At 41.8% G+C, this 23,319-nt stretch overlaps 1 protein-coding gene across 3 annotated transcripts in view; it reads left to right on the top strand.

Moving 5' to 3' along the window:
• The window catches only part of ISCA1 (iron-sulfur cluster assembly 1), a 160,316-nt gene that overhangs the window by 75,721 nt on the left and 61,276 nt on the right, over positions 1-23,319 (top strand). Inside the window, exon 4 of one of the 3 annotated variants that reach the window (XM_055350699.2) lies at positions 20,757-23,185. The exons of the other annotated variants lie outside the window; for them this stretch is intronic. Within the exon in view, the coding sequence (XP_055206674.2) occupies positions 20,757-20,830 (74 nt within the window). The 3' untranslated portion in view covers positions 20,831-23,185. Of the gene's footprint in view, positions 1-20,756; positions 23,186-23,319 lie in introns of those variants that run through there. 3 annotated transcript variants of the gene reach the window in all.

Raw genomic sequence — 23,319 nt, 5'->3', positions numbered from 1 at the left:
GGCAGAAAACGAGCGCTTACTCTGTCCTAATGGAATCAAGGAGTCAGCAGGTGCCCGACTGCAGAAATGCATTTGTTTCTTTCTGTTTCTGGTGGTCTCTACCTCTCAGATTCTAATGTGCCATCTCAGAGGACTCCCTGGCCATCTAGTCTCAATAGGCCACTCAATTACTCTCTAAAATACCATCTTATTTTAAATCTCCACTTTATACACATATGATTGTGTAATCATACAAGTATCATATATGATTATACAGATGGTATATCATTTCTGTCTTTTTTTTTTTTTTTTGAGATGGAGTCTCCCTCTGTTGCCCAGGCTGGAGTGTAGTGGTGCAATCTCAGCTCACTGCAACCTCTGCCTTCTGGGTTTAAGCTATTTTCCTGCCTCAGCCTCCCAAATAGCTGGGATTACAGGTGTGCACCACCACACCCAGCTAATTTTTGTATTTTTAGTATAGACGGGGTTTCACCATGTTGGTCAGGCTAGTCTCGAACTCCTGACCTCGTGATCCACCTGCCTCAGCCTCCCAAAGTGCTGGGATTACAGGCATGAGCCACTGCGCCCAGCCCTATAATTTTTTCTTGTTCACTATATAATATCAGTTGGTCTGTCTTTCCCAATAGGAATCTTGTCATTCTGTTTGTCATTGTATCTCCAGTGCCAAGGACACTCCTTGACACATATACTCAATGATTATTAGTGGAATGAATCATCATAGATATTCACTGAGTGAACAGGAGTATCCATGTGGAACTACAGTTTTTCCCTCCATGATGTAACACATTTTCTCTCTTCATATTCATTTTCCCAGAAATTTGCCAGAGAAGGTAAAATTTCTGCAGCTATTGAAGTGCCCACAGATAGTATCTGGACCTAGTGACAGATATAATGATTCGTGTACTGAATTCTATTAAGGGTGGTGAATAGATGGGTTTTCTTTGTACTAGGCCTTAAAGATAAAATAATATTTCTTCAAGAGCTCTCATTTAGTTACGTGATCATTGCCGCTACCTAAACTTTTTCCACTTGTGATAAATTGCCCCCAAATTTAATGCATCATGAAATTGAGAAACTATTGTGCCAATTTTGTTTCTAATTTTCCTCTAATTTGTATCTGTTTCCAGAATGGTAATAAAATTAAACCTAAATCATATGAAAAAAATGAAATTAGGGGCTGCAGATACACATGGAGTTTCATTAGAGTATGTAATGCAATCAAGATTCTGAGATAACAAAATGTAACGATCTGCAAAATTACCATGGGAAAACTAATGTTTGAAAGATGCAGTCGTATGATGAAAATAGGAGGCATAATAACTGAATTTGTGTGGTTTCTTATGATTAAAGGGTAAATGGGTGAATTTAAAAGTAACTGTTGAGGTCTCTTACCAGGCCCCAAAACAAAACAAATAATCAAATTACTGCCATGTCTGAAAATAGAATTAGAAACTGTGATTTTGAGAAAGAGATATATGATGTCAGTTGAAGCAGAGGGTGATAATAAAACAGACCTTTTGGTGACACCAATTAACGCATTTGGAAGACACATAAATAGAAGATACGAAAAAGATAAGCCAAAAAAAAACAGGAAAAAGAAAGGCAACAAAAACCTATTGTAATGAACTAAGTCTTTAGGCTTTTAAAACACAAAACCACCTCATACATTGGGATTCAGCTTATGATGTGACTTTTATTTAGATAACCCCTCCCCAAAAATTATAATAATATATTTAAGTACCTATTTATCCCCATCAATCAGCATATCCTTTTTGATGTGCCTTTATGCTCTCTAAGTAGTAGTGAGGATGAAGATTCTTTATTTAGAGTTTTACCACTTAACAAAACAATCTCGATTTATTGTTTCACTCGAGATGCTATACTGAGATAGCTTTGCTGCATAATTAAGCAAATACACTAGGAGACGGACACCGTATTTTATTCACTTATATTTTCCCACTCCCTGTAACTAAGAGAGGACTGCCACCATCCAGGGATTTTCCAGAGCAAAAGGGAAATCTCATCCCTTGGCAACAAGAAAACAACCCTATTTAAAAATGGGCTTAGGATTTTCTTGGCAATGTGGGCTTTTTTTTGGTTCTATATGAACCAAAAAAAAGTAGTTTTTTCCAATTCCATGAAGAAAGTCATTGGTAGCTTGATGGGGATGGCATTGAATCTATAAATTACCTTGGGCAGTATGGCCATTTTCACGGTATTGATTCTTCCTACCCATGAGCATGGAATGTTCTTCCATTTGTTTGTATCCTCTTTTATTTCCTTGAGCAGTGGTTTGTAGTTCTCCTTGAAGAGGTCCTTCATATCCCTTGTAAGTTGGATTCCTAGGTATTTTATTCTCTTTGAAGCAATTGTGAATGGGAGTTCACTCATGATTTGGCTCTCTGTCTGTTATTGGTGTATAGGAACGCTTGTGATTTTTGCACATTGGTTTTGTATCCTGAGACTTTGCTGAAGTTGCTTATCAGCTTAAGGAGATTTTGGGCTGAGCCGATGGGGTTTTCTAAATATATAATCATGTCATCTGCAAACAGGGACAATTTGACTTCCTCTTTTCCTAATTGAATACCCTTTATTTCTTTCTCCTGCCTGATTGTCCTGGCCAGAACTTCCAACACTATGTTGAATAGGAGTGGTGAGAGAGGGCATCCCTGTCTTGTGCCCGTTTTCAAAGGGAATGCTTCCAGTTTTTGCCCATTCAGTATGATATTGGCTGTGGGTTTGTCATAAATAGCTCTTATTATTTTGAGATACGTCCCATCAATACCTAGTTTATTGAGAGTTTTTAGCATGAAGGGCTGCTGAATTTTATCGAAGGCCTTTTCTGCATCTATTGAGATAATCATGTGGTTTTTGCCTTTGGTTCAGTTTATGTGATGGATTATGTTTATTGGTTTGCGTATGTTGAACTAGCCTTGCATCCCAGGGATGAAGCCCACTTGATCGTGATGGATAAGCTTTTTGATGTGCTGCTGGATTTGGTTTGCCAGTATTTTATTGAGGATTTTCACATCGATGTTCATCAAGGATATTGGTCTAAAATTCTCTTTTTTTGTTGTATCTCTGCCAGCCTTTGGTATCAGGATGATGCTGGCCTCATAAAATGAGTTAGGGAAGATTCCCTCTTTTTCTATTGATTGGAATAGTTTCAGAATGAATGGTACCAGCTCCTCCTTGTACCTCTGGTAGAATTCGGCTGTGAATCCATCTGGTCCTGGACTTTTTTTGGTTGGTAGGGTATTAATTATTGCCTCAATTTCAGAGCCTGTCATTGGTCTATTCAGGGATTTAACTTCGTCCTGGTTTAGTCTTGGGAGGGTGTACGTGTGCAGGAATTTATCCATTTCTTCTAGATTTTCTAGTTTATTTGCCTAGAGGTGTTTATAGCATTCTCTGATGGTAGTTTGTATTTCTGTGGGATCGGTGGTGATATCCCCTTTATCATTTTTTATTGCATCTATTTGATTCTTCTCTCTTTTCTTCTTTATTAGTCTTGCTAGCAGTCTATCTATTTTGTTGATCTTTTCAAAAAGCCAGCTCCTAGATTCATTGATTTTTTTGAAGGGGTTTTTTTGTGTTTCTATCTCCTTCAGTTCTGCTCTGATCTTAGTTATTTCTTGCCTTCTGCTAGCTTTTGAATGTGTTTGCTCTTGCTTCTCTAATTCTTTTAATTGTGATGTTAGTCTGTTAATTTTAGATCTTTCCTGCTTTCTCTTGTAGGCATTTAGTGCAATAAATTTCCCTCTACACACTGCTTTAAATGTGTCCCAGAGATTCTGGTATGTTGTGTCTTTGTTCTCATTGGTTTCAAAGAACATCTTTATTTCTGCCTTCATTTCGTTATGTACCCAGTAGTCATTCAGGAGCAGGTTGTTCAGTTTCCATGTAGTTGTGCAGTTTTGAGTGAGTTTCTTAATCCTGAGTTCTAATAAAAATGGATAAGGGACCTGATGAGACATTTCTCAAAAGAAGACATGGAGATGGCCAACAGGTAGATGAAAAACTGCACCAAATCACTAATTATCAGGGAAATGCAAATCAAAACCACAATGCAATATCACCTTGCTCCTGTTAGACTGGCTACTATAATAAAGATAAAATATAACAAGTGTCGGTGAGGATGCTGATAAAATGCACCCCTGTACACTGTTGGTGGGAATGTAAATTAGCACAGCCACTTTGGAAAACAGTATGGAGTTTCCTCAAAAAAATTAAAAACAGAATGATCATGTTATCCAGCAATCCCAGGAGCTCTGGGTAACCCTTTCAACAAGATGCAGAGGCGAAGTACACACTGTTCACAGCAAGAGAATAACACAGGAAGGGTCAGACAAGAAACAATCTGACTTGAGAAAATAACCAAGAGAATGGATACTTGGTCTTCAGTAGCTTCCCAGTTCCTCAATCTATGCTTTTTCTGGCTAGGGCCCTGCTTTCCAGCTCCATGAGACACACCTGTGTAGAGGCCAAGGATGAGCTGATGAATCAACTCACAAAAGGCAGATTAATTAGAGAAAAGGAATGCAAATTTATTTAACATGTATTCCTTGGGAGCCTTCAGAATGAAGACCCAAACATACAGGGGAGGGCCGTGCACAGTGGCTCACGCCTGTAATCCCAGCACTTTGGGAGGCCGAGGCGGGTGGATCACCTGAGGTAGGAGTTCGAGACCAGCCTGGCCAACATGGTGAAACTCCGTCTCTACTAAAAATACAAAAAATTAGCCAGGCATGGTGGCAGGAGCCTGTAATCCCAGCTACTCGGGAAGCTGAGGCAGGAGAATCGCTTGAACCCAGGAAATGAAGGCTGCAGTGAGCTGAGATCACGCCATTGCACTCCAGCCTGGTTAACAGGGCAACAAGAGTGAAACTCTTTCTCAAAAAAAGAAAAAAAAAGATACAGGAGAAATAGTCCATTTTTATGCTTGGGTTCAACAAAGTACGGACAGCCATGTAGAAATGTGATTGGACAAAATATGATTTTATGCTAACAGACAGAGGCAGGTAACCCTGCAAGGCCTGTCTGCCTAGATTCTTCTTGGCCTTTCTGAGCAGCATTCCTTCCTTCGGGGTGTGGGGCAGGGCCCTCTCTGGAATGGGGGTCTTATGACTTACAGTCAAACAGCGTTGGTCAGATAATTTCTTCACAGCTAGTTTTTGCACAGAAAGGTAGAGGGAAGGTTAGAGTAATATTTTTAGGTTTATGGCTGGCTTTGGGGAAAAGGGATTCTGGTTTCTCTGACTCACCCTGGGGAAGGGGAATCCTAGTTTCTATGGCTAGCCTGGGGGAGAATGGGACCGAGAGACAGCAGGGCAGGAGGTTGGAGAAACACTTTTGCTTCTGAGGCCTTCATTTTGGAGTACTGTTTTCTGAGCCTCAACATGTGAAATACTATCATAAACTCCCCTATTTTGCTTTAAGCTGGATTGAGTTGGTAGCTGTTATTTGCCACCCAAAGAGTCTTAATTAAGATAATATCAAATAGGAGAAAAAAATCAAAGAGACTGAGGACAGTAGAGAAGTTAGGAGAAATAAAATGCTTTGAAGGGTTCTGGAATAAAGGCATTGTTTACACTCTGTTTTTCTGTAAAATAAATTCAGGTATTTGAAATAGACACATTTTACTTGTTCTTTTATTTGCTTTATAGTAATATAGAAATATGGAAATGAATCCCAACAAATCAAAGAGTAGTGATCACAATATAATAGAACATACATGATCACAAAGAGTAGTGATCACAACATAATAGAACGCATGCTATTAATCTAATAAGAATTTTAATGTCATTATTTTGTACATTTTTATATATCCCTGACAAGTGGTAAGTAAATGCAGTTTTGAAAAAAAAAGTGAATCTTTTTTTTAACATACTCAAGTTTGCTTTTTAAATGAATCCATGATGCTGTGAACATCTCTGCCCCGAATAAAAATTTATTTAACTTTAACATTTGAAGATTTTGAAGCTTACATATCTCTAAAATTAATCATATTAAGGGTCAAAGTTGAGTAGCATCCTCAGCATGCTATTGCCCCCTAGTGGCTAATAGTAAGAACATGGATTTGAGTCAGGCACTGCCCCAGCATGCGGCTCAACCAGCTATCCAAAACTACCCACTTCAGCTTAGCCATCTCACCCTGTACTAAGGAGATAAACTCCACCAACTGACTGTTGTTGGTTTCCATCCCCTAACCCCATCAGTAGTTTCTGAAGGGATTCCGTCTTTCCCTAGAAAAATCTTGCTCCCAAAATTCTGACCTCTTTCTGAGTTTTCCACTGTCTGCCTCCCAGGACTGGGAGCTCTAAGTCGTGAGCAAGCCAGGGAAGCTTGGGAAGTCACTCAGAGAAAGCACCCCAGTAGTATCTTATCTGGCTGCCATGCCATGGGACATATCTTGAAAACAGCAAAAGCAAAGTGAAACGCTTTCCACTCCACCTTGCAAAATGCTGCATAGAGTGAAAACTACTGAGATTCATGGACTCGTGAATAAGGCCACAGGCAAGCTCTCACCTTGTTAAAAAGAGGCTGTCCTGTGTGTGCAAAAATACTTGGTGTCCACACTTCTTGATGAGTTACCTTGGGAGAATTCCTCAATTTATCTGGGTCGGGTTTCACTTGTGAAATCCTACCCTGACAAATTTGCCCCACCTGCCAAGGCACAAATAATCACTTACACTTCTGTGCACCCAGAGCTCTTTAAGTCTTTTCTTTTTCTCTTTCTTTTCTTTTCTTTTTCTTTCTTTCTTTCTTTTTCTTTTTCTCTCTTTCTTTCTTCCTTTCTTTTTCTTTTTTCTTTCTTTCTTTTCTTTCTTTCCTTCTTTCTTTTTCTTTCTTTTTCTTTCTCTTTTTCTCTCTTTCTTTCTTCCTTCCTTTCTTTTTTTCTTATTTCTTTCTTTCTTTTCTTTCCTTCTTTTTTCTTTCTTTCTTTCCTTCTTTCTTTCTCTCTCTCTCTCTTTCTTTCCTTCTTTTTCTTTAGAGGCGGAGTCTTGCTCTGTCACCCAGGCTGGAGTTCAATGGCGCGATCTCAGCTCACTGCAACCTCCAGGTTCAAGCGATCCTCCTGCCTTAGCCTCCCGAATACCTGGGATTACAGGCGCCTGCCACCACACCCGGCTAATTTGTGTATTTTTTAGTAGAGATGGGGTTTCGCCACATTGGCCAGGCTGGTCTCGAACTCCTGACCTCAAGTGATCCACCCACCTCGGCCTCCCAAAGTGCTGGGATTACAAGTGTGACCCACCGCACCCATCTAAGCCATTTCTATTTAAGTTCTTGCACATTGTATGAATTCTGTTTCCTCCATCAGGCTTTAAGCTTTTGAGGGAAAAATATTGTGTCTCAATCACTTTGGTCACTTTGTGGGCAGTCCTTGTGCATTATAAAAACTGAAGCTGTCACCTCTGTCTGAAATCTTTGGGCAGTTCCTTATCTATTTGCCCTCAAAAGAAAAGTACCTAGCCAATGAGACTGTATCCTATAGCCAGGGCAAAAGAAGCTGTTCTCGGAACAAGGAGTCTTTACTTTGCTGCTAACTAGCTCTAAGACCCTGAATAGCCCCTATCAAATCGCAGTTTTCTCACCAGTTAAATAAACAAGTTGGATGACAATGTGTGACAGGTTCTCCAAGATTACTTTCAGTTCTGTAATAAGTGAATATATTTTCCTCTAATTCTATATGATCTAATTCTGCCCTGATCATTTCCTTTTCTCACTCTCTCACTTCCGATCTTTCATTTCTGAAGAATCAACCTCATGAAGGCTAGAATGAATTAAGTGGTACTAGAGTCAGAGACATCATTATGAACTCACACACACACACACACACACACATATACACACACACACAAATAATTACAGATAAGCTGGGTTAGCATGCATACATATGTTTCCTAGCTTTGTCCACTGAAAGGTTCTAGAAGCAATGACACCCCAGTAGCAACAACACACCCAGTGCACAAATCTTGATTTCTAATAAAATTCTCCAATCAAAAGAATCAGGGTTCCTTGAGAAGAAGCTGATTCTAGGGTTAGAGCAGTGTCTTCATCCATTTTCTGCTGCTATAACAGAATACCACAGACTGGGTTATTTATAAAGAACCAAAGTTTATTTGGCTCACAGTTCTGGGACATGGTGGCTCATGCCTGTAATCCCAGCTACTTGGGAAGCTGAGGCAGGAAGATCCTTTGAGCCAGGAGTTCAAGATCAGCCTGGGCAACGTAGCAAGATCCTGTGTCAAAAGGAATAATAATCTCTCCTTTTTGTTGTAAAAATAAATTTATTTTGTAGTAAAAAATATAAATAAGTAAAGCAGATTTTGAATTGGCACAAGAAAAAAAAACAACTCTCCAACATAATTTCATATTATATTCAGATGTAAAACGAAATGTACAAGTATGTAAATGTATTCATATAGTCAATTAGTGCAGGTACATTGAAAAAGTATATATAATCTTGAGCTCCCCAAAACAAGTTCCAGAAAGGGCCCCTCACACTCCTCCTATACCAGATCTCTGTGTAAGTGGTAACACATCCAAGCTGAGGAATGGCTGAGCAAGTGACAGGGAGAAAGAACCAATGGATGGAGAAAACCAGAATCAAGCCCAGAAGACAACAGAGCTGTGTGTGCCTATACCAGGCAACTGGAGGGGCATCACCTTCTATCCCTAGGAAGGAGAGTCCATATGAACCTCTCAATCCTTGCCTCTTCTGGGCCTCCCTAGGCTAGTCAGTTCCATGACATTGAAGGAGACTCTAATCACTCCTTATTTAGGGAGCCCCCTCTCATAAGTAGTCTCTCTTTGCTAACCAGAGCAATTCATCCCCAAAAGCCCCGATAGCACTTAGCCTTCTAAGTGAAAAATAGAATTACTATTCATTGTAATGAAAAAAAATCCATTCATGCTAAAACAACATCAAATGCCATCAAAATGAATAATGCATCAACAGTGAACATCAAGTTATCACACAACAGAAAAGGCAGGTGTCCTGTTATCTGTAACAAGCCTACGGGCTTGCTCAAAGTGCTTTCCAGTCTGTGGCATCATATAAAGCAAAGACCATGGGCCCCAACACCACCAGGTATACATGGAGTTGTGCAACTAAACCCTCATGCTGGTTAGAAATGAACAGAAAAGAGAGGACTAAATAAATTGATGATAGACTGCAAGTAATGGGCACATGGATTGTCACTGCTAGATACTACTAAGCTGGGGTGACCACTGGGGGGATCATCAAGTGTGAAGCTGTCTCTGGGAGAAGGGTTTTATGTTTAAGGTTATTGGATTGAGGTAACAGAGGGACGAGTTCTACAGGGAGCTGGCAAAATATTCTGAAATACTTGTCTAAGAATTAAGGGGTTTTTGTTGTTGTTGTTGTTTAGACAGAGTTTTGCTCTTGTCGCCCAGGCTAGAGTGCAATGGCACGATCTTGGCTTCCTGCAACCTCCACCTCCCGGGTTTAAGTGATTCTTCTGCCTCAGCCTCCTGAGTAGCTGGGATTACAGGTGCCCACCACCATGCACAGCTAATTTTCATATTTTTAGTGAAGACAGGGTTTCACCATCTTAGCCAGGCTGGTCTCGAACTCCTGACCTTAGGTGATTTGCCCCCCTCAGCCTCCCAAAGTGCTGGAATTACAGGCATGAGCCACTGCACCTGGCTAGAATTAACTTTTTCAAGAGATTCACATAACCAAAGCAATAGAAAATTCTCCTTGATTACTTTACCAAAAAGCAACAGCGATCTAAAAATAGGATCTTTGTACATTCCAGTTGGCCTGGGACAATCCCTGTTTATTCCTGTTGTCTGGACTTATTAATAATGTTTCCTTTTCTCTCCAAAGTGACCTGGTTTGCTAAGTTACGTTATTAGTCTACCTAAAAAATGATTCCTAGAGTTGTTTGAAGAATAGTATAAAGTTTTCATTGTTTCTGTTTTGATTTTTTTGTTTGTTTGTTTTATTATTATAGAACTTGGCATATATAGGTTTGTGTTAGTCCATTTTGTGTTGCTGTAAAGGAATACCCGAGCCTGGGTAATTTACAAAGAAAAGAGGTTGATTTGGCTCACTGTCCTGCAGCTGTACAGGAAGCATGGCACCAGCATCTGCTTCTAGTGATGCCTCAGGAAGCTTCCACTCATGGCAAAAGGTGAAGGGGGAGCAGGCATGTCACGTGGCAAGAGACAGAGCAAGAGAGAGAGAGAAGGAAGTGCTAGACTCCTTTAAACAACCAGCTGTCTTGTGAACTAATAGGGTTAAGACTCACTTATCACAGAGGAGATGGCACTTAGCCATTTACAAGGGATCTGCCTCCATGATCCAAACACCTCCTTCCAAGCCTCACCTCCAACTTTTGAGATCACATTTCAACATGAGATTTGGAGGAGACAAACATCCAAATCATATCAATGTCCACTTCCTATCATGACCTCTCTCCAGCCTGTCCAGTCCAGGTAGTCCCCTTGTGTTCCTGTGCCCCTGACTCCATCATTCATGCTTAGAGACCTGGATTCACCTGTCATGCTCCCCTGTTATACAATTCCCCTTCCTATAGCCTTTAAACATGCCCAAATCCTGCCCCTCTGCATTCTAGAGCCTATGTCTTCCCCTATCGTCTAACCATCTTAAAACATTTTTTCCTTTTGTATCATCTTATCTTTTGCAAAAGATCCACACTTTTCACTCTGCACACTCACCTGGGTGATCACATCCCTCCTCATGGTTCCAGACATCACCAATATTCTGCTGAATCTTAAATCCATTATCTGCAGCCACTTCTCCTCACCTGCATTTCAGGCATGTAGATTCGGCTGCCTACTGAACATCTTCTGCCACAGGCACAGACTACATTCACCACTTTCTCCTCTCCACTGCAGCTCCTACTCCATTCCCTAGCTCAGTTAATAGGCCCATCATCCAAAACCAGAACCAGTAGGCATGTGCATGTGCATGTGTGTGTGTGTAAAGTGGGGGAGTTAAAAAGAATTGGCTCACATAACTATGGAGTCTGAGAAGTCTCAAGATCCGTAGTTGGCAAGCTGGAGACACAGGAGAGTAGATGGTGTAGTTCCAGTCTGAGGGCAAGAAATGACTGCTTGACCTAGCTCAAGTAGTACCAGTCAGGCCAGAGGAGCTCCCTCCTTTTTGTCCTATTCTGGTCTTCAACTGATTGATTGGACAAGGCCCACCCACATTAGAGAAGGCAATCTGCCTTCTTCAGTTTACCAATTCAAACTTTAATCTCATCCAGAAATACCCTCAGGGACACTCCCAGAATAGTGTTTGGCCGAAAGTCTGCACCTCATGGCCCAGTGAAGTTAACACATAAAAGTAACCATCACATAACCCTAGACTACTGCTCTCCCACACCATCCACATCTACGTGACACAAAATCCAGTTGGTTTCACCTTCTAAATATTTCTCTTGTCTGTCATGTCTGCACAATCAATAACTCTGTCCAGTTTACCCTCCCCCATAATTCTTACATCCTTCCTAGTACTGCCTCCGAAGGACAGCCTTCCTGCCTCCATTCTTGTCCACTTCAAATCCATGCTACCCAGGGTAAGTAGGGAGTAGATTATCTAAAAGACAAACTTGGCTGGGTGTGGTGGCACACACCTGTAATCTCAGCTACTCAGGAGGCTGAAGCATGATAATTGCTTGAACCTGACAAGCAGAGGTTACAGTGAGCCAAGGTGGTGCCACTGCACTCCAGCCTGGGCAACACAGTGAGACTCTGTCTCAAAAAAAAAAAAAAAAAAGACAAACTTAATTGCCTCACTCAATACTAAAACCTACTACTATAGGAGAAAATACCAGTTCTTCACAGTAGAGCTTAAGGCCTCCCCTCCCTCCTATTTGCCATCCTCCCTGCCTCACACATTACCTCCAGCCATACTGGACTACTGGGGGCCTCTACCAGCTGTATCTACCTTGGCCTGTGTCCACTGCCTGGAAGCTTCATTACGCAAACACTTAGCCTGGCTAATTCTAATCATTAAATCCCCTCCAGAAAACCTTTTCTCATCACTTCTTCCCCTCGTCTCCTGGGTCCAGACTGGGTTAGGACCCCCTCCTCCCTGCTTTCAGAATTCCCTGGCCATGTCTCCATCATGACAATTCACTCATTTATTTACTCACCCAACAAATACTTCATGTACAAGGCACAAGAGTTAGGGTAGAAGCCAGACAGCAGAGCGAGGTTTGGGGGGCCCAGTGAAGAAAGTTGATGCCAACAGAGGCCATATGAAGTGTGGACTCCACGCATCCCCTGCATATATCCAAAAGGAGGCCTTCTCTGTTTCCTGTCTGCTTCACCACTGGGCTGTGAGCCTTAAAGGTCAAAGTTTTCTTCTATCTGACAATCTACCTTCCCAGCTTAGCATGGGATATGGCCTAGAGTACTCTTCATAGTGCATGGTGGATGAAGAGAAAGAGAACAGCCAATCAGAGCTCACTTTGCTCTGGCTTGCTCTCTTGACTCTTTAGAACTGGAAAGGATCTGGCCAGGCATGGTGATTACAGGTGTGAGCCTGTAATCTCAGTAGTTTGGGAGGGAGAGGCGGGTGGATCACCTGAGGTCAGGAGTTCAAGACCAGCCTGGGTAACATGGTGAAACCCCATCTCTACTAAAATTACAAAAATTAGCCAGGCGTGGTGGCACACACCTGTAATCCCAGCTACTTGGGAGGCCAAGGCATGAGGATCTCTTGAACCCGGGAGGCAGAGGTTGCAGTGAGCCAAGGTCATGCCACTGTACTTCAGCCTGCCAGGGCAACAGAGCGAAACTCTGTCTCAAAAAAAAAAAAAAAAAAAAAAAAAAAAAGGATTGGAAAGGATCTTACAGATGAGGTCCAATCCCTTATCTGTTAACAGATTTAAAAAAACTCGAAAAGTAGCAAGGTGAGCAGAGAGGAAAGTCAAGTGTCAAAACCAAAACTTCTGCTTTCATAGCTTAGTACCTTTTTTTTCTAAACTGTGCTGCCTCTAATTTGAGTTGAACAAAATGTGTACTTCAGTAAAATTTCAGTTATTAATATTTAAAATCACTTATTATATAATAACTTGAACATTCTTTTTGTTTGTTTGAGATGGAGTCTCACTTTGTCACCCAGGCTGGAGTGCAATGGTGCAATCTCAGCTCACTGCCACCTCCACCTCCCAGGTTCAAGTGATTCTCCTGCTTCAGCCTCCCTAGTAGCTGGGATTACAGGTGCCCGCCACCATGCCCAGCTAATTTTTGTATTTTTAGTAGAGATGGAGTTTCACCATGTTGGTCAGGCTGGTCTTGAACTCCTGACCTCAAGTAATCCACCCACCTAGGACTCCCAAAGTGTTGGGATTACAGGCGTGAACCACCACGCCCAGCCAACTTGAACATTCTTAATGTTCTTGCTCCTTCCTTCCTTCTATCCTTCCCGCCTTGCTTGCTTCCTTCCTTTATTTTTTTCTTTTTCTCTTCAAATCACATAGTCACTTTGTTCCCAAAAGGATTTTAGAGTGAAGTGCCTACCATGAGAGAGGCATTCTAATGGATGCTTGGATGTGAAATGAACAAAGCAGTTACCTGGGGGACAGCTGGCTATGGGGGACATAAAGATGTGTAGTCCAGTGTAAATGCAATCTTTGAGTTGGGGCTGGCGTAAATGCAATCACTGAGGGATAATTAAGGTAGGAGCCAATGTAAATGCAATCATTGAAGTTCTCCAGGTTTGGGTGGATCAAGAGAGGCTTTACAAGGTGGACATGTTTAAGCTTCATCTCAAAAAATGAATGGGGGTTGTCTAAGTATTTGAGGTCCCAGGAAAGAGGGTGTTCTTATCGGAAGTACAGCAGGTATGAGATAGGAACAGTAGATACTTTAGTCCTTACGTTGATGTTTGCTATGCTCTTTAGACTTAAAAAAAAATCTATTTCTAACTGTATTAGTCCATTCTTGAATTGCTATAAAGAAATACCTGGGGCTGGGTAATTTATAAAGAAAACAGAATTAATTGGCTAATGGTTCTGCAGGCTGTACAGGAAGCATGGCACTGGAATCTGCTTGGCTTCTGGGGAGCCCTCAGGAAGCTTACAATCATGGTGGAAGGCAAAGCAAGAGCCAACGTATCACACAGTGAGAGCAGGAGCAAGGAGAGATGGAAACTTTTAAACTTTTTTTAAACTTTTAAAGAACCAGATCTTATATGAACTCAGACGGTGATGGGGATTGTGCTAAGCCATTCATGAGGGATCTGCTCCCATGATCCAAACATCTCCCACCAGGCCCCACCTCTGATACTGGGGATGACATTTCTACATGAGATTTGGAGGAGACAAATATCCAAACCATATCATTCTGTCCCCTGGTCCCCCAAATCTCATGTCTTTCTCATATTGCAAAATACAATTATCCCTTCCCAACAGTCTCCCAACATCTTAACTCATTTCAACTCGTTAATCAAGTCCAAAGTCCTAAGTCATCTGAGACTCATCTCCTTCTGCCTATGAGCCTGTAAAATCAAAACAGTTATTTACTTCCAAGATACAATGGTAGTACAGGCATTATTTAAACATACCATTCCAAAAGAAATAAATTGAACGAAAGAAAATGGCTACAGGCCCCATGCAAGTCTGAAACCCAGCAGGGTAGATATTAAATCTTAAACCTCTAAAATAATCCTTGATGCCATGTCCTTCATCCTGGGCACATTGAAGTAAAGGTTGAGCTCTTTGGGCAGCCGTGCCCCTGTGGTTTTGCAGAGTTCACAGGTTAGAGTTCAGTGCTTGCAACTTTTTCAGGTGCAGGAGGCAAGCTGCTGGTGGATCTACCATTCTGGGATCTGGAAGGCAGTTGCCCCATTCCCACAGCTCCACTAGGCAGTGCCCTGGTGGGGACTCTGTGTGGGGGCTTCAACCCTACATTTCCCCTTGGCACTGGCCTAGTAGTGTGCATGGGATCCACCCCTGTGGCAGGGTTCTGCTTGAGCACCCTGGCTTTCTTATACATCATCTAAAATCTAGATGGAAGTTGCCAAGCCTCCTTTACTCTTGCATTCTGAGCACCTGCAGGCTTAACATCACATAGAAGCCACCAGGGCTTATGGCTTGCACCTTCTGGAGCTGTGACCTGGGCTGTACCTGGGCCCTTTGGAGCCAAGGTTGGAGCTGGAGTAGCCAGGATGCAGGAAACAACTTCCCAGGGTGGTGCAGGGCATCGGCACCCTGGGCCTGGCTGACAAAACCGTTCTTTCCTCCTAGGCCTCTGAGCCTGTGATAAGAAGGGCTACCTCAGAGATATCCGAAATGCCTTTGAGGCCTTTCTCCCAATATCTTGGATATTGGCACTTGGCTCCCTTATAGTCATGCTAATCTCTCCAGCAAGGGTTGTTCTGCAGCCTGCTTGCTTGTATTCTTCCCCAGAAAATGGGCTTTTCTTTTCTATCACATGGCTAGACTGCAAATTTTCCAAATTTTTATGCTCTGATTCCATTTTAAATATAAGCTCCAACTTTAAGTCATTTATTTACTTCCAAATTTAAGAATAGGCTCTTAGAAGCAGCCAGGCCACATCTTGAATGCTTTGTTGCTTAGAAATTTCTTATGCTAGATACCCTAAGTCATCATTGTTAAATTCAAACTTCTACATATCACTAGGGTACGATACAGCCAAGTTCTTTGCTAAAACATAACCAAGGTGATCTTTGCTCCAGTTTCCCATAAGTTCCACATTTCCCTTTGAGATCTCATCAGCCTCGACTTCACTGTCCACATCACTATCAGCATTTTTATTACAACCATTTAACTAGTCTCTAAGAAGTTCCAAACTTTCCCTCATCTTCCAGCCTTCTTCTGTGGCCTCCAAATTCTGCCCATTACCCAAATCCAAGTTGCTTCCACATCTTCAGGTATCTTTATAGCAATGTCCCACTCCCAGTACCAATTTTCTGTGTCAGGCCATTCTTGCTTCACTATAGAGGAATATCTGAGGCTGGGTAATTTTTTTGGGGGGTAGAGGGGAGATGGAGTCTCACACTGTCACCCAGGCTGGAGTGCAGAGGCACAATCTCAGCTCACTGCAACCTCCACCTCCCAGGTTCAAGTGATTCTCCTGCCTCAGCCTCCCAAGTAGCTGGGACTACAGGTGTGCGCCACCACATCTGGCTAATTTTTGTATTTTTAGTAGAGATGGGGTTTCAGCATGTTGGCCAGGCTGGTCTCAATCTCTTGACCTCATGACCCACCCACCTTGGCCTCCCAAAGTGCTGGGATTATAGACGTGAGCCACTGTGCCCAGCCAAGGCTGGATAATTTATAAAGAAAAAGAGGTTTAATTGGCTCACAGTTCTGCAGACTTTACAGGATGCATCAGCTGATATATGCTTAGCTTCTGGTGAGGCCTCAGGAAGCTATCAATAATGGCAGAAGGTAAAGGGGGAGCCAGAGTATGACATGATGAGAATGGGAGCAAGGGAGGAGATGCCACACACTTTTCAACAACCAGATTTCAGGTGAATTCATAGCGAGAACTCACTTATTACCAAGAGGATGGAGCTAAGCCATTCATGAGAGATCCACTTCCACGATCCAAACATTCTCACAAGGCCCCACCCCCAACACTGGGGATGATATTTTAACATGAGATTTAGAGGGGACACACATCCAAACCATATCACCATATACCTTCTTTTGTTAGCTCACTTTTTGATGGGATTGTTTTTTTTCTTGCTGATTTGTTTGGGTTCTTTGTGGATTCTGGATATTAGTTATTTGTCAGATGTATAGATTGTGAAAATTTTCTTCCACTCTCAGTTGTCTGTTAACTCTGCTGATTATTTCCTTTGCTGTGCAGAAGCTTTTTAGCTTAATTAAGTCCCGTCTATTTATCTTTGTTTTTGTTGATTTGCTTTTGAGTTTTTGGTCATGAAGTCTTTGCCTAAGCCAATGTCTAGAAGGGTTTTTTTCAATATTATCTTCTAGAATCTTTATGGTTTCAGGTCTTAGATTTAAGTCTTTGATCCATCTTGAGTTGATTTTTGTATAAGGTGAGAGATGAGGATCCCCTTTCATTCTTCTACATGTGGCTCGCCAATTATCCCAGCACCATTTGTGGATTAGGATGTCCTTTCCTCACTTTATTTTTTGTTTGCTTTGTTGAAGATCAGTTGGCTGTAAGTATTTGGCTTATTTCTGGGTTCCCTATTCTATTCCATTGGTATATGTGCCTATTTTTACACCAGATGCTTTTTCTGCATCTATTGATATGATCATGTGATTTTTGTTAGTTCTGTTTATGTGGTGTATCACATTCATTGACTTACGTATGTGAAACCATCCCTGCATCCCTGATATGAAACCCACTTGATCATGGTGGATTATCTTTTTGATATGCTGTTGGATTTGGTTAGCTAGTATTTTGTTGAGGATTTTTGCATCTATGTTCATTAGGGATATTGGTCTGTAGTTTTCTTTTCTTGTTATGTCCTTCCCTGGTTTTGGTATTAGGTTGATACTGGCTTCACAGAGTGATTTAGGGAGGATGCCCTCTCTCTCTGTCTTTTGGAACAGTGTCAATAGGAGTGGTACCAATTCTTCTTTGAATGTCTGATAGAATTCAGCTGTGAATCATCTGGCCTTGGGCTTTTTTTGTTGTTGGCAGTTTTTTAAATTACCATTTCAATCTTGCTGCTTGTTATTGGTCTGTTCAGAGATTCTATATCTTCCTGGTTTAATGTAGGAGGGTTGTCTATTTCCAGGAATTTATCCATCTCTTCTAGGTTTTCTAGTTTATGTGCATAAAGGTGTTCATAGTAACCCTGAATAATCTTTTGTATTTCTGTGGTATCAGTTGTAATATCTCCTGTTTTGTTTCTAATTGAGCTTATTTGGATCTTCTCTCTTCTTAGTTAATCTTGCAAATGGTCTATCAATTTTATTTATCTTTTCAAAGAACCAGCTTTTTGTTTCATTTATCTTTTGTAACTTTGTTTGTTTGTTTGTTTCAATTTCATTTCGTTCTGGTCTGGTCTTGGTTATTTCTTTTTTTTTTTTTTTTTTTTTTGAGACAGAGTCTCACTCTATCGCCCAGCATGGAGTGCAGTGGCGTGATCTCAGCTTACTGCAACCTCCACCTCCTGGGTTCAAGCGATTCTCCTGACTCAGCTTCTCAAGTAGCTGGGACTACAGGCGCACTTATTTCTTTACTTCTGCTGGGTTTGGGTTTGGTATGTTCTTGTTTCTCCAGTTTCGTGAGGTGTGACCTTAGATTGTCTATTTGTGCTCTTTTAGACTTTTTGATGTAGGCATTTAGTGCTATGAACTTTCCTTTTAGCAGCGCTTTTGCTCTATCCCAGAGGTTTTGATAGCTTGTGTCGCTATTATCATTTAGTTCAAAGGATCTTTTAATCTTCATCTTGATTTCATTGGTGCTGCAGTGATCATTCAGGAGCAGGTTATCAAATTTTCGTGTACTTGCATGGTTGTGAGGGTTCCTTTTGGAGTTGATTTCCAATCTTATTCCACTGTGGTCTGAGAGAGTACTTGTTATAATTTCAGTTTTCTTAAATTGAGACTTGTTTTGTGGCCTATCATATGATCTATCTTGGAGGATGTTCCATGTGCTGATGAATAGAATGTATATTCTGCAGTTGTTGGGTAGAATGTTCTGTAAATATCTGTTAAGTCCATTTGTTCTAGGGTGTAGTTTAAGTCCATTTTTTCTTTGTTGACTTTCTGTCTTGATGACCTGTCTAATGCTGTTAGTGGAGTATTGAAGTCTTCCACTATTACTGTGTTGCTGTCTATCTCATTTCTTAGGTTGAGTAGTAGTTTTATAAGTTTGGGAGCTCCAGCATTAGGTGCGTATATATTTAGAATTGTGATATTTTCCTGTTGGACTTGTCCTTTTATCATTATATAAAGTCCCTCTTTGTCTTTTTAAACTGCTGTTGCTTTAAAGTTTGTTTTGTCTAATATAAGAATAGCTACTCCTGCTTGCTTTTGGTGTCCATATGCATGGAATATCTTTTTCCAGCCCCTTACCTTAAGTTTATGTGAGTCCTTATGTGTTAGATGAGTTTCCTGAAGACAGCAGAAACTTAGTTGGTGATCCATTCTGCCATTCTGTATCTTTTAAGTGGAACATTTAGGCCATTTACACTCAATGTTAGTATTGAGAGATGTGAGGTACTATTCTTATTTATTTATTTTTTTTCGATATGGAGTGCCACTGTGTCACCCAGTTTGGAGTGCAGTGGCACAATCTCGGCTCACTACAACCTCTGCCTCCCAGGTCCAAGCGATTCTCCTGCTTCAGCCTCCCGAGTAGCTGGGATTACAGGCATGTGCCACCACACCTGGCTAATATTTTGTATTTTTAGTAGAGATGGGGTTTCACCATGTTATCCAGGATGGTCTTGATCTCCTGACCTCATGATCCACCCACCTTGGCCTCCCAAAGTACTGGGATTACAGGTGTGAGCCATGGCGCCCCACCGGTACTATTCTATTCATGGTGCTGTTTGTTGCCTGAATACCTTGTTGTTGTTGTTTTCTCATTGCATTATTGTTATATAGGGTCTGTGAGATTTATGCTTTAAGGAGGTTCTATTTTGTTGCATTTCAAGGATTTGTTTCAAGATTTAGAGCTTATGTTAGCAGTTCTTGTAGTGCTGGCTTGGTAGTGGTGGTGAATTCTCTCAGTTTGTCTGTCTGGAAAAGACTATCTTTTCTTCATTTGTGAAGCTTAGTTTTGCTGAATACAAAATTCTTGGCTGATAATTGTTTTGTTTAAGGAGGTTAAAAATAGGACCCCAATTCATTCTAGCTTGTAGGGTTTCTGCTGAGAAATCTGCTGTTAATCTGATAGATTTTCCTTTAGAGGTTACCAAATGCTTTTGCCTCACAGCTCTTAAGATTCTATTCTTCATCTTGACTTTAGATAACCTGATGACTATGTGCCTAGGCAATGATCTTTTTGTGATGAATTTCCCAGGTGTTCTTTGAGCTCCTTGTATTTGAATGTCTAGATCTCTATCAAGGCCAGGGAAGTTTTCCTTGATTATTCCCTCAAATACGTTTTCCAAACTTTTAGATTTCTCTTCTTCCTCAGGAACACCGATTATTCTTAGGTTTGGCTGTTTAATGTAGTCCCAAACTTCTTGGAGGCTTTGTTCATTTTTTAAAATTCTTTTTTCTTTGTCTTTGATAGATGGATTCAGTTAATTCAAAAGCCTTGTCTTCGAGCTCTGAAGTTTTTTTTCTGCTTGTTTGATTCTATTGCTGAGGCTTTCCAGTGAACTTTGCATTTCTCTGAATGTGTTCTTGATTTCCAAAAGTTGTGACTGTTTTTTATTTATACTCTCTATTTCACTGAAAAATTTTTATTTCATATTCTGTATCATGTTTTTTATTTCATTAAGTTAGACTTCACCTTTTTCTGGTGCATCCTTGGTTAGCTTAATACTTGACCTTCTGAATTCTTTGGCAATTCAGTGATTTCATCTTGGTTTGAATCCATTGCTGGTGAGCTGGTATGACCTTTGGGATGTTAAAGAACCTTGTTTTGTCATATTACCAGAATTGCTTTCTGGTTCCTTCTCATTCGGGTAGACTATGTCGGAGGGAAAATCTCAGACTCAAGGGCTGCTGTTCAGATTCTTTTGTTCCACAGGATGCTCCCTTAATGTGGTGTTTTCCCCCTTCCCCTAGGAATGAGGCTTCCTGAAAGCCAAACTGTAGTGATTGTTTTTGCTCTTCTAGGTCTAGCCACCCAGTGGAACTACCGATCTCCATGCTGGTACTCGGGAGTGTCTGCAAAGAGTCCTGTGATGTGATCTGTCTTCAGGTCTTGCAGCCATGGAGACCGACCCCTGCTCCCGTGGAGATAGCAAGGAAGTAAAGTGGACCCTGCAGTGTCCTTGGCTGTGTTTTGTTTAGTGTGCTAATTCTATCTTGATTGGCCTCCAGCCAGGAGGTGGCCCTCTCAAAAGTGCATCAGCTGTGGTCCTATATATAGGGAGGATGCAAACTTGCCCTAGGGACACCTGCTTAAGTATTCAGGTTTCTCAGGTGGTGGGGAGGGCCATAGAGCTCCCAAGAGATTATGACCTTTGTCTTTGGCTACCAGGGCCAGTAGAGAAAAACCACCAGGTGGGGGCAGGGATAGTCGTGTCTGAGGGCAGCCTCTCCTTGGGCAGGGCTTGCTGCAGCTGCTGTGGGGAATGGGAGTGTGGTTCCCAGTCCAGTTGAGTTATATTCCTAGGGGGATTATGGCTGCCTCTGCTGAGTAATACAGGTATTACTTTACCAGAGGAAAAGCTGGCAGTCAGAGGCCTCACCCTGCCCCCATGCAGCCCACAGTCCTAGAGGCTGGTCTCACTCCCACTGTGCCCTCCCAACAGCACCGAGTCTATTTCCAGGCAGGTGGTGATCAGGGCCGAGAACTTGCCCCAGACCACAAGCCGCCATGTTGAGAAAGCAAGCCGACTCACAGGTTTTTGGCATCTCAGGGAGCCTGCAGCAGTGATCAGTTCCTTCAGAGGGTCTGTGGATTCCCTCGGCTTTCCCAGTATGTTCTTGCGGTAGGTCTTGGAGCAAAAGTTTACGATGTGAGTCTCCACATGCTGCTCTGTCCATCGGAGCTGGAGCTGCAAGCTAGTTCTGCCTCCTCTAAGCCATCTTATCCAGAATACCTCTCTCTGTTCCTGTCTCTCTGTCTCTGTCTCTCTCTTTCTGTCTCTGTCTGTCTCTCTCTTTCTGTCTCTGTATCTCTGTCTCTCTGTCTCTGTCTGTCTCTCTCTCTCTTTTTTTCTCTCTCTCTCACACACACTAGGATTTGCCCTCTGTCTTCCTGGTGCAGCCTTCCCACCACTCCCTTAGGAGAATGAAATGCTCTTCATAAAGAAACTGAGGATGCCTGAAGCCCCTTGGAATGCCTTGACTTCAGGCTCCCTCCTCTCCGGACAGCAGTCCTCACACGATTATTCACAGCAATCTGAGGAGACAGAACTGGAAGGTCATTTACAGACATGTATCTGATTTTCAAAGTGTACTCTCAGGGCTTCCTGGGGAACCCACGAACACCGAGTGTTCAGTAGGACCGGAGACACCAATAAACAGGGGCCCTTTATGTGTGACTCACTGGGGAGGGCAGCCAGCTGCCTTTTGAATACAAAGATGCTTCACAACATTCCAAGTCATCTTCTTCCTCATGGTCACGATTACCCAGGGCCTTTCTCCTCAGTTCAATTTTGCAACTTTCAGGTTGAACAAAAAGCAACAGAACTCATATAAGGAACTCCTTTGAGGATTGTGCAGAGAAGAACTAAAAACTGCAGTGTCAACTTGGAAGAGAGCAAAGAAGGCATCCAGTTTCCTTTCTCTCATACCTGAAATTCAATAATTGACATCTTAGGGAAATTATAATGGCGCTAATCTGAGCCAAGCCTATTATAAAATGAAATTTTTCCATCCCACTGCCTGGCCAGCTTCTATTTATCCTTCAAAACCCTGCTTGGACATTACCAACCAAGGTAGTTCAGTGGATTGCTCCTGTTCTCCATTTCTCCCTTCATGCTAAGACTATGCATCCCCTCTCTGCCTGGTGACTGTGTCACCTTCCACTAGAGTGGGTAGAATGTATTTCTCCACTCCATGGAGGTTGAGCTTGGCCATGTTCAGTTGCTCTAGCTGATGACATGTGGGCAGACATGGTATCATGACAATTTTAAGCCAAGCCTTTAGAGACATTGCATATGTTCACTTCTCCTCTTGCATTCCTGCCATTTGCCATGAGAACATATCCTGGAGTAGCCACTGGTTCAAAGTGGATGAGAACCCCATGGAGCAAATCTGATCCCCTTCCTACCAATGACTTTCAGATCATGGGTGAAAAAAATTGTTATTGCAAGCTACCAAGTTTTGGGATGGTTTGTTATGCAACATGGTTGCCTCTAGTGAACCATTCCCAGCCCCTTCTCCCCATACTCATCCAAACACGTTACCACTTGCTCTCAACCACCTTTGCACCTCCCACACATGGGCAGGTGCACATGCTTTTCAGCTGTATTGTGGCAGTACTGCACATGTCTGTCTCAACCAGCCAAGCACCTCTTCTCAGTGATAGCCCAATGTGGGCAGCAGAAAATTAAATGTTTATTGAACCCAAATGAATAAAAAAAAAACTCCTTAAATTTTGCATTAAATCTCATCATTCTTTTGTTTTAAGTCATATGTTTCTGATTCCTAAAAAATATTTCAGCCCTTCATGAGTAGGCTGTGTTATTGGAAAGGGGCTTGCTTTTCTTTCTAGATGTTTAGGTCT

The sequence above is a fragment of the Gorilla gorilla genome, chromosome 13 (assembly GCF_029281585.2).
Source record: "Gorilla gorilla gorilla isolate KB3781 chromosome 13, NHGRI_mGorGor1-v2.1_pri, whole genome shotgun sequence".
Lineage (NCBI taxonomy): Eukaryota > Metazoa > Chordata > Mammalia > Primates > Hominidae > Gorilla > Gorilla gorilla.
The sequence above is the reverse complement of the archived record's forward strand: the minus strand, read 5'-3'. Positions and strand labels throughout refer to the sequence as shown.